The 11,758-nt window shown below is 49.1% G+C and overlaps 1 protein-coding gene across 1 annotated transcript in view; it reads right to left on the reverse strand.

Annotated features, from left to right (window-relative positions):
• The window catches only part of Cabin1 (calcineurin binding protein 1), a 107,742-nt gene that overhangs the window by 49,535 nt on the left and 46,449 nt on the right, over positions 1-11,758 (reverse strand). Inside the window, exon 26 of the mRNA XM_051186915.1 lies at positions 10,554-10,732. Coding sequence (XP_051042872.1) covers positions 10,554-10,732 — 179 coding nt within the window. The remainder of the gene's footprint in view (positions 1-10,553; positions 10,733-11,758) is intronic.

Below are 11,758 nucleotides of genomic sequence, written 5' to 3' on the forward strand. Positions count from 1 at the left end.
CCTCCAGGACAGGGCAGGCCTTGTCCCTGCTGCTAAGGTCTCCATGAGAGTCAGACTGGGGCCGGCTCATCTCAGGCACCAGTAACCACGCTGCAGTCAATGCTGACTGAGAAGTATATCCAACACTGAGCTTCAGGAAGCAAGCCTGGACAGGGTGATCTCATTCACTGGCAGACTGCCCCAGTAGCTCACTGGCTCTCAAGCTGTTAGGCTCCAGGCCTAAAGGATTGCCAGTTTGGTGGAATCCCAGCTGTGATCATTACAAAAACAGAGGGTTGACTTAAGCAAATGGGTATTTACTCCTAATGAGCTAATGCCCTCTCAACACTTCAACACAAAGGGACCAAAAAACAATGTAGGGACGACTACAGCAGAAATGGTGTGGGCAAGAAGAGATGACAGAACAGAGACTTGCGCTCCACTGAAAAGCAACGCCCAACTGAGAGAACACTCTCTTAAGCCTTGTAAGAGTAACAGTGACAGCCAACAGCAGCCACAGGAGAGGGATCAAAGAGGGACAGGTCCATGGATGCACTTCACTTGCATGAGAATCTTTAAAAGCTGGTGGAGCCCAGGCTGCCATCGGTCCCAAGGATGCTGTGGGAGCGCTACAGTTCTCTTACAGGGATGAGTGCAGTATGAAGCAGCCCTAAGAGAAGCACAGCTAATTCAGCCACAATCACCAGTCCTGTGGCAATACTTACAGGTGGCAGTGCTAGGCAGAGCCTAGGAATTAGAGTTTGTACAAAACAATCATGGCAGAACTGGGTAGCTGGGGTGGAAAGTAGAACTGGCAAAGCTGCTGCCTGCTCGTGGGATTCTGGGGGCTTACATGCATTAGAAATAAAAGACAACAAGTGGATGTAGGATGTCTGGCATGAATAAAGCCCTGGGCTCAATTAGCATCACCACATAAACCAAATGTGGTGGTGTATACCTATAATTCCAACATTCACTAGGAGACACAGTGGGTCAGAGGCTTAAGATCATCCTTGGCTACATGTAAAGTTTGAGACCAACCACCTACATCACATGAGACTCTGTCTTCAACAAAACAAAACAAAAACTTTAAAAAATGAAAGAGGACAAATATCTTCTCTCTCCTACTTCTTTCAAGACTAAAAAAATGTTAAGATTTGGTTTTTGTTATTTTTAATTATGTGTAGGTATGTGTGTGCATGCGGGCATGTGCCTGAGTACAGGTGATCTCAGAGCCAAAGGTGTTTAATCCCTGAAGCTGCAGTTACAGGAGGTTGTGAGCCACATAACATGGGTGCTGAGAGCTGAACAGGGTCCTCTGGAGGAGAAGCAAGTGCTCTTAACCACTGAGCCACCTTCTCTGGTGACAAAATTAAAAAACGTCAAAGTACACTTTCTTTTTGTTGTGTGTATGTGAACATGCATGCACACATGTCCCACATGTGTACATGGGGGTCAGTCAGAGAGTGTACTGTGTAGGTCCTCAGGTTTGGTAGATATGTCTTTGCCTGGTGAGCCAGTCATCTTGCTGCCTCTCTATCCCTCTTCTTTCTCTTCCTTTGAAAAGAATCCTATTATGTAGCCAACTATGCCCTGGCACTTGGGGTCCTAGCCTACCTCAGGTTCCTCACTTCTGGGATTACTGGCAGTAGTTACCACAGCCAGTTGAGGTGAATTTCTTCAAATAAGACACTAATGGGATACAAAGTTCAGGATCCCATTTCTAACCTGCTCCTGCATGTCTGGTGAATATGAAATTGGGGGTAATTTAAAATGGTCCTGATTATACACTCCAAGACAACACTCAAGGTTCCACATCAAGAACCCAACTGTTCAGAAAGAAGTCAAGTTTCCCTTCTTTTAGAGCAAGAGGGTAAAGACAAATGAAAAGCTCCTATAGTGTGGCTCCAAGCCTGGTGTGGTGCTGCACACCTTTAACTCCAGTACTCAGGAGGCTGAGGCAGAATCTCTGTGACTCAAGGCCAGCCTAAGCTACCTGTCCGGATTCAATCTAAAAATAAACAGGTTGTTTCAGCAGGGCATGCATACAGAACCTCCCTTCTCTCCTCGGGAGTCACATCTTCTCAGGGTCAGCTGGCTGAGGACCTTTGGGGGGCAAACACTCAGACAAAACAGACAAGGTTTGCCAGGAGCATTACAGAATATGCTAAAAGCACCCTCTACCTGCCACCAGCTGATGAACGAACAGCTAGGGGCTGAGTGAAATTGGGCAAAGACAACAACAGAGACTAGCAGCTCTCCCAGAACACAAGCCAGCCTTAGAGTCCGAAGTCAGATCAGTTGCTGGGGAGTGACAAGGGGCACCGTGTGGGAAGCCTAGGGCAGCTTCTCCTCCTGGGCAGGAAGCCTTCCCCTTGAGTCTTACCAGTGGGGCAGAAGGAAAAAGGATGCTACTGACCAGCTTCCTCCTGACTCCCAGAAGGCCCCCTGCAAGGGTGTTTTCTCAGGTCACCAGGCATATAGCCAAGCAAGGGCCAGTGCACTGAAGGCGGCCAGGAGTTGGGGAGACTTCTGGGAGAATTGGGTCAGCTTCCTTTTGGGTGGGGTTCCCACTCACCACTTTGTGCCTTTAGGGAGACACTGACCCTCCCTGGCCAATACAACATGTTTCCTGGATAGCTGAATGTAGCTTGGTCGCAATATACATAATGCATGGCTCAGGCACACTGGACAAAGAAACCAGGGAGGGTCCTCCCACCTCTACACAGCTGCCCCCAAGCTCTGCAGACCTTACCTGGGACCCTGTAGCTGAGGGTCCTAAAGAGGCTGATCCTGAGCACGCAGAGGCCTTGGCGTGGTCTGAATGGGTGCTTGGCTAATGCTACTAAAGCCAAGACTACTCTCCTGGTGGATTGCAGAGGGCCACATATGTCCCTTGTCTCAGCCACCAGCTACATCTCTGAGGGGTTCCTGGGATTGGCCTGGTCTTGAGACAAAGCAAGAAACCTATAGAAAGCCCTTTGACTTAGGAATGTCAAGACTCAGCCCAGGGACAGGAGAAATGACTCAGCCCCGGATGCTCTTCTAAAAGATCTAAGTTTGATTCCCACATGGAGGCTCACAACTGTCTGTAACTCCAGTCCTGGGGGATCCAGCATCCTTTTCTGACCTCCCTGGGCACCAGACACATGCACAGTACACAGACATAAATTCAGAAAAAAATAACTATGCACATACAATGTTTTAAAAATTCAGTCAAAGATACCATCAGGCTGGGTGACAGGAATGTGATAGAAACCATACACAGCCCACAGCCCAGTTCTGCCTGAGTCTCAGAAGCTGGAGTGTTGCTTGGTGGCTAACAGGAAAGATGATTTGACACCAGCAAGCTGACTACAGGCCGGCCCTGAACATTTTTCCTCATAGTAATGAACAGTTGGGGCAAGATGAGAAATCTCTCTCTCTCTCTCTCTCTCTCTCTCTCTCTCTCTCTCTCTCTCTCTCTCTCTCTCTGTGTGTGTGTGTGTGTGTGTGTGTGTGTGTGTGTGAGTGTTTTGTTTTTTGAGACAGGGTTTCTCTGTATTGTTTTGGAGCCTGTCCTAGAACTTCCCTAGTGCTGGGATTAAAGGCTTGTGTCACCATTGTCCAGCTAAATATCTGAGTCTCTTACTCATACAAAGGCACAGGAGCCACTCCTGTCTGCCCTCTCTGAGTCCTGAGGGCAGTACAGCTGCCAGTCACCTGCTGATGAGGCCCTGGTACTCTCTACCTCCAGGACAGGATCCAAAGGAACAAGAGCCCACCATAAAGAGGAAAGGAGGTGGGCTTGGTGACAGAAACACAGCCTGTCCCATGTGCTGTGAAAGGGGCTCTGTGTTGAGTCTTCCTTTAACCAGGTTTAACTATGCTCAATGCCACAGAATGGCCAGACAGTCTAAGAGACTTTACTTATGAGGTGTGAGTTTCCAGAACCTCCTTCAATGTGTTTGTGCCCCTTGTTCCAGCCTAAGACTTAGCTCCTGCTTACACCCCCTTAGGCCAGGGAGCATGCAGAGAGACATGTGACCATGCCATCAGACTGCAATGATGCTGGCCAGTGAACCCAAAGAGATCAGAATGTCTGCCAGCCAGAAAACAAGCTTCCAAAACCACAAGTTCAAGTAGAATCAACATTCTGAAAAATTTTCAACTAGGCAAAATTCGTTCCAGCTGGTCTTTGCTAGCCAGTTACCAGAAAAGGATGAGTCTACCAGGAACAGGGATGGTCATAGGTAACAGAGGTGTCACTCATAATAGCAGGCTGAGGAGATGCAAAGGCACCAACAAGAATCACCAGAAACATAGAAGCCCCGATAGAAGCAAGCAGCAGGTGGGCAGCAGGGCATCTCAGTAGGCCAATGAAGCAATGAGCTCCACCTTGCTCAGACAGTGGCGCTGGAAGTCTGATATCCACAGGGAAGAAAAAAGGGTCTTCTGTTCCTCTTACTCTGTATCTCAGGTCAGAGGAGACACTAGCCAAGAAGAACTCAACAGGCTTCCCACATTCCTAAGGCTAGTGAGCAGCACATTCTGAGCTCAATCGCCAAGAGAAGAGGACACCAGGACAGCTGGCAGCACACAGCTAGCTGTGTTTCCCAGATGGCACAGTCATATCTGATGGGAATGGCAAAAGTCACAAAGCCAGCACAGCTGCTTGACAAAGACCCAGCAAACCTAAGGATATTAGATCATTGGGCAATTTCTTAAGAATCATTTGTGCCTTCTCCCAGGAAGGCTGCATCTAAGCTGCCCCAGGTAAGTCCTGAACACAGCACCTCTCCCAAGTTTAGGGAGATGTTCTTATCTACTTGGAAGACCTTCTCATGCCCTGGAGGTCTCCTATGAGGCTCTGAGACACGCTTGGAACATGTGCTCCATACTTACTCAGGAACAAGATAACCAGAACAAAGTACAAGCCTCTTCCCACTATATACTCAGGTGAGTATGTAGCATGTATAGCAACACAGCTCAGCTGGAGTTACCTCTGCCCTACACAGGGACTTACACTACACTAATGAGCAAAGAATGGTGTGGAAAGATGATAACAGAATGAGGTGTCAGGACGTCCCTTGCTTAGAAAAGTTAACTTGTACAGAGCCGCTATGATAGCCTATGACCAAAGAATAAAAAAATACATTGCTCGGGACATGGCAATCTGCTCAGGCTGGCTTGGAGATATTCTTTCTTTCTAGTGCTCTTGAAACTGGAAGAGCTGCCTAGTAGTTGGGTTATATGGTTGATGAGTAAAAATGATTGTAAAAGAAACTCTATTGTCATAGTTTATCAACGATGACTAAAAGATACAAAAGAGAAAGCGAAACATGAGTCTGAAAACAAAAAAGATGTGATCTCTGTTTTGGAACAACACGAATCTACCCCTGCTTACTGAATTCTGTACAAATAAAGAAGCACTCTGACTGCTGATCAGTCAGGCTTCAAGATTCTTTGACAACCAATGGCCTGACTCAATCCTCCCTTGCCGAGTCCTTACCTCTTCTCTGGGACCTGGCCATTGCTGGGGATGGCCCCAGGCACCCAAGAAAAAAAGCTCTTGTAATAAAAGACAAGGAGAATCTGTCTGGAGCCGAGGCAGGAGTCGCTGTGGCCCTGTCACTCTGCTGCCTGCAGAAAAGAGTCCCACCCAAGCTACTCTCCCAAGTTCTTTCCCCACAACATCCCGTTGTGCCCACCCCGACCACCCAGCAACCACACACTGCAGGGCTCTCTAACCCTCATTGTCTTTGCCCCCACCCCAAACCTCCCTCAGTGTCCTGTAGACTTAAAGTCACCCCTATCCACAAATCCCAGAGAACCAACCACTGTCTCAAGGCACCACCTAGGGACATGCGGGTCTAACCACAGCAGGGCTCGGGGCACTCTCATCTTGATTTTCCCCATGGTGCCCTCTTCCATGCCTAGCACACAGCAGCTGCCATCGTCAGCAATGGCCTGAAAGAGGCTCTCAGAAAGGGTAAGAATAAGACAAGAACAGAAAGGAAGTGACTGGCTCTGTCCCCAACCACATGAGCTCCCCTGGGACTCTCCCATTTTGGTCAGGTCCGTGTATAGGAATATGGAGCTCCCACAAAAACCAACCCACCCTTCTCCCTAGGAAGGCAGGGTGAAGATCGGGCTCAGGACCGACTCAATAGTCATTTGGAACCCTGGCCCTTAATAGCCAGGGCCACCTTAGTTTTAGCTACTGTGCACAATTTGCAGTTTTATACTTGTCCTCGTAAAAAGAATTTGGTATCTTATAGAGTCTGTTGCCTTTTTGTTGTTTTTAGAAAGAATGAACAAAACAATGGAAATACAGGCCTGAACTACTTGCCAGGCAGGGAGACAGGAGAACTTTCGGGGGGGGGGGAGGCTACCAGTGCCTCTGTATCAGGCCAGAACTGGGAAAATGGGCAGTTGGCAGAAGCCAAGCACATCAAACACACATTCTCGAAATCACAGGACCGGCAGACATGAAGGTGCTCCTGGTCACAGGGGAAGCAGGGAGCCGGACTGAGGGCTGAGCATGCGGTCTGCACTGTTCCCTGAAGCGAGCCGTGACAGGTGCAAGCAGAAAGACAAAGCCTGGAGAACAGAGTGTGGGCAGGGTTAGGGGCAGCACGGGCAATATTGGTGGAGGCAGTGTGGAGTGAACGTGATGAAAACAGCACACAACAGTGACAGAATGGTGGGTGAGGATGGACGGCTGTAAAGAGGGCGTGGTACCCTAGGAAGCCGGACTCTCTACAACCTGGGGCATGGGGCTCCTGGGTAGCTCTGTCCTGCATTAGATAGATACCAGCTCCCAAGACTCCTGGTTTTGTTCCCTTTGCTGATATAGACCATAGATCTTCACTAAATTAGGCCTTTTACCCCTAACCAAACCAGACCTTTGGGCCATGCAATCTCACCCCTACAGTGCTGTTGGTTTGCCCCACTGCTCAGCTATGTGCCTGACTGAATGTGCCTGACTGACTTGAGCCTACTTTCTCTAGGCCTACAGGGCTGTTCTGTGCATCTGGCATATTGCTGCCGGAAGACCTACATGGATTTGGGCAAACACTGGTTAAAGAACCACAGACCATCCCACAGGGCCAGTCCTCTGACCTCTGAGGCCCTTTCCTGGCTTTGACATTCTCAACTGACACAGAATGTGATAAGCAACAGCAAGGCTCTTTATCCAATAGATATTGCTACTGACATTTCCTGAACGTCAATTAAGCCTGATCAAATGAAGGCCAGAGCCATTTCAGAATAGTCCTGTTCCACGCAGCCTTCACTGAGGCACCACCAACAACACAGAAATACAATCTGTACAATCAGCCTCATACCTAGCCTGGGAAGAGACTCTGACCATTCTCTCTTTCAGCTCTGCCCCAACATGCAGGGAGCCCTGCCTGCCCTCATCTTGATTTTCTTTTAGGGAAACAAGGCCACTGTCAAGCCCGATGGTGGCTGTGAAGATGGAGACGTGCTACCATCCTGCAGGTACCTGCCTGAAGCCTGTTACTGAGAGCATAGAGTGCTATGTGGAAAAGCCTAACTGCTCACACACGTACTCATGTGCAGACACCTGTACTAACTAGCATGTGGGCAACAAGAGATTCTACTCAACAATTACTTTCTGCCATCTGCCATGTACACATAGCAATCACTGGGAGCCCCCCCCCAACGGTTACAATGTAGTTCTCATGTCACTTTTTCCCTAGACAGGAAGTCTAAATATGAAATACAGTAGCCGGGAAGAAGTTAGTTGAGATGGGAAAACAGCTCTATCAACTGGGCACCCCACCTCCACCTTTCCCTCTCCTCTCCCTCTCTGTCTCAATTTGGTCAGTCTAGCTACCTTGCTAAGAAGAGCTGATGTGATGGCTGGCTACTGTGGTCTCAGGGGCCAATCCCAAAGCTTTCGCCAAGTGTGACAGACTATAAGAAGTGTCCACCTCTAGTGCAGGCAACACAAGGTTGCAAGTCAGAACAGTTCAGACAGTGAAGCTGGGTCTTAGGAAGGAGCTACATTCAAATGGCAAGCTACTTACAACCCACCTGATGATTCATTTGGCACTGCCTACACCTCCTGATGCGACACTTCAGCTACAAAGTTGGGATACAAACCAAGACTGATGACATACCCCAGGACCTGGCTTCTCACTCTATGAGGTACTATCCAGTTCATGTACCTTCTTCACGGATGACCTGAAAAACTGCTTCTAGGAAGAGGCCAGGCTGTGCAAATACTTTTACACCCTTAAGGCAAACCAAAAAAGGCCCATGTCTAAGGAAGCTGAGCTTGTAAACAGGGAGCCAGGCTGGAATTCAGAGGTCTTGACTGTAGGCCCTCTACTACCCTTGCCTCTCCATCTGACCTCTAACAGCTCCCTAGTCAAAGAGGCATTAGGCTAGAAGTACCCAGCACCCTAGCTGCACTGGGAGAGTGACTCTAACTAAAGAGAAGTATTAATACCCCTGTCCTCAGTTAGATCATGAAGCAGGAGTAGCAGCGGGTAGCGTGGCTTCAAGCTACCAGCAAATGCCTTGACTTGCAATCTGCTTGCTGCTAAGGTCTAGACCTTTCCCTAGGAACCAGAGAAACTACAACATCTGAAGAGGATAGCTATTCTAGGGCTCTAATTATTTTCCTGTCACAGACATTTCTTTAAGGATGCAGAGGGTGAAGAGGCTGGAGGTTCTGAAGACATGCTTTGCTACACATTGGGACTGGACAAAGATGGGGTGCGGGAACACAGTGGCTTCAGTTAACAGGAATAATTTTCAAACCACTGAAAGTATATCTGAACTTTCTTATTCTGCAGACTTCCAGAACAAATAGGTTAGCACCATAAACACACCACACCCAGTTCCCAACCTCTGCAGTAGCCTCCTACTGGCTCTATGGTCACACATGTGCCCATATGGGTTAGTAAGACTATCAGTGCCAAGTGATGGCATAGGCTCCTCTGAGGTACTCCTGCCTCCCTCCTTCCTGCTCCTCAAAGCATGACCAATCCTGTGGGCTGATAGCCAAGCCCCTGGTACCTGCAATCTGAGCTAGCCAGGGGGCTGCAAAACTGGTGCAGGTCCTCCCCAGCCTAGAAGCACATGACAGGGTCCTGTAACACAAAGCACTGAAAAGGGCAGCCTCTCTCCTGAGGACTCTGGCATGGTGTTTGAATCCTCTCCAGGAGTATTTAGCAGAAAGTTAACAGGGCACAGTCTGCTTCTACTGTTACCTTCAACTTCAAAGTTTGGAGCAGTGTGGTTCTCCCGATTTAATTGGAGTTAACAAAGAAGAGCAAGAGGCTCTTAGATAGAGGAATCTGCTGAGCTGGAGACTGGAGGACCTAGGGGTCAGCTCCTAGGGGTCAGTAATGACTGCTCTGGAGAGCTGTAAACACAGGGACTCATCAAAGACAACCCGTGGCAGGTAATGGAGACATAGCACACACAGATCCTCAGTCTCTCTTCAACAAGCCAAACCTACGAGGGGATGTTCAAAGGTGCTATTCTTCCAGGAAATCACCAAAGGAGAGAAACCCTGGCCACTGTGTCATCCTTCCCTGGGGCTTTCAGTGCTGTGAGCTGGAACAGATGCCCATGCTCTTCATGAATGGGTATACCAGGCAGATCTCAGCAGGGTGCTGGAGCCAAGGCAATACAGTCTGTCCCCTCAGCTCTCTGCTGGACCTCAAAGTGAGAGCTACCATGGTATCCAGAGAGTCCATCCTTCCCCTAAGAACCACCTGACAGGGGAAGAGCCCTGGTACCACTCTTACCCACCCAGGAGAGTTCCATCATTGTCCTGGATGGCAGAGCAAGGCCTGTTTGCCCACAGCCAGATGAGATGAGTGACATGGGAGTGACGGTGCCTTTCAGCATCAGTACCACCTCTCTAATGCCCACTTCACTGACCCTCTACGTCCATCAATTTGCTGATCCCAAGTACTCTGTCACCAGCTTGTTACTGTACAGGTGAGAACATGGACAGATTAAGCTATAGGCCAGCATGCAAGCCTCCTAATGTTAGTAAGGGATGTGACTGAATAGTCGCCACCTGCCTCACCCCACATGGAACAGCTTTAAACGGTCCTAGCTGACCCCATCAGCATCCTATTTGGATGCCTGAGAGTGACAGATTTAGAATTAGTTCTGGCCCACCTACACTAAAGGACAGAGGGCCATGACAACGTTCTGCGGTCGGATGTAGGCCACATGGAGCTGACAGTGCCAAGAGTCACTCCAGGCAACTGACAGGGTTTTCCAAATGTCATTCAAAGAAGATGTTGGTATCCCTGTTTTGCAGGCAGGAAAATGAGAGCTCAAAAGCAAGCTGCCTCAGCCAGATCTGCCCCTCCCCTGCCTCCCAAGTGGGTGAGTAGCAGATGGCGACTCTGAGTATGTCTTGGAAGCACAAGAAGCACCGTGAATCCATGAGGTAAATGAACAGCCGCAACATTGCCCGTGTCACTCCAGACCCAGCACCGCCCTCACCAAAACAAAGCGACAAATGAAGTCGCTCAAGCACCCTCCCCACAATTGGTGTGCCACCCTGGGCACAGTAGGGAGAACAGGCACTATACCGTCCGGCGTCGCCTGCTGATGGGGTTTTTTACATTTGACGTAATCGTGGTCAATCGGAGTGGCTGTGTAAGGTGGGGATGTCAGACCTGGGCCAGAGGAGGAGGGGAGGGAGGCTCCGGGGCCCGGCACTGTCCCAGCTGAAGAGTGGGAGTCCTCATCCACCAGACAGGCCTTCTCCCTGTGGAACAGAGGCACAAGTCAAAGTCCCTATCACCGTAAAATAAATGTACTACTATGGGTCAGCAGCTTCCCCAGGATTGGCTGCTCCACATACCTTGGGTGGCCCCTGTCTTATTGGCTAGTACTCTAGGGAAGATTTCCTCCATACCACCCCCATAGCTTGCAGTCTCTAACTGGATGCTGCCCAACCTCTCTAGCCAGGCTCTAACAGCACGTGGTCTCAGGCTCAGGTGACCTTGCAGGGGAAGTGACAAGCATTACCTCAGCATGCACACCAAATCAAAACCTTTCTGCACAAACAAACAATTACACACTAGTGTCCGAGGGTTTCTGCTACAGCACTGCGAGGTGGGGGGAAAGCAGAAACAGCCCTCATATCTATGGAAATAATCACATGAAGCACGGCACATCCATGCTATCGCAGGACTAGGTATGAGGCAGGAAAAGTGACAAGCAGAGTAGCACAGGTGGGTCCCAGACACACCGTTGAAGGGAAAAGCAGACTAGAACAACACCTTCAGCTGTTCTTTTCTTTGCTGAAGTCTGAAGAGGTTTTTATCATAGTTTCAGAGACAAAGAAACATCGGAGATAGCCTGGAAAAGTTCATGACTGCTTGGGGGCATGGGGCAGGTGGGGGCCTGGGCAGAGAGAAGAGACAGCCCTGCTGTTTGAGTTAGGGTCAGAGAAAGCAAGCAAGTTCACCATGGAGTCTGGAGTTTGGTCAGGGCTCTTCAGCCAGGTGAGAATCAGTGGCAGGGAAGGCATGCTTACACTTTTGACCAGTCAACTTTTTAAATAAAAGGCATACAAAGTTACTCTTTTCTGAATTCTAACCCACAAAAGCAAGAAACTTCTGCACTGAGGAGGCTCCTCCACAAGCAGCCCCGCCTTGCTTTGTTTTAACTTAAACCTGGAGGAGACCTCAGTGGTAGAACACTTGCCTAGCATGTACAAGGCCCTGGGTTTAATTCTTTTGTATCACAGAAACAAAATAAACCTGCATTTGCATATGTGCAAATAACT

Source organism: Phodopus roborovskii, unplaced genomic scaffold (genome assembly GCF_943737965.1).
Source record: "Phodopus roborovskii unplaced genomic scaffold, PHOROB, whole genome shotgun sequence".
Taxonomy (NCBI): Eukaryota; Metazoa; Chordata; class Mammalia; order Rodentia; family Cricetidae; genus Phodopus; species Phodopus roborovskii.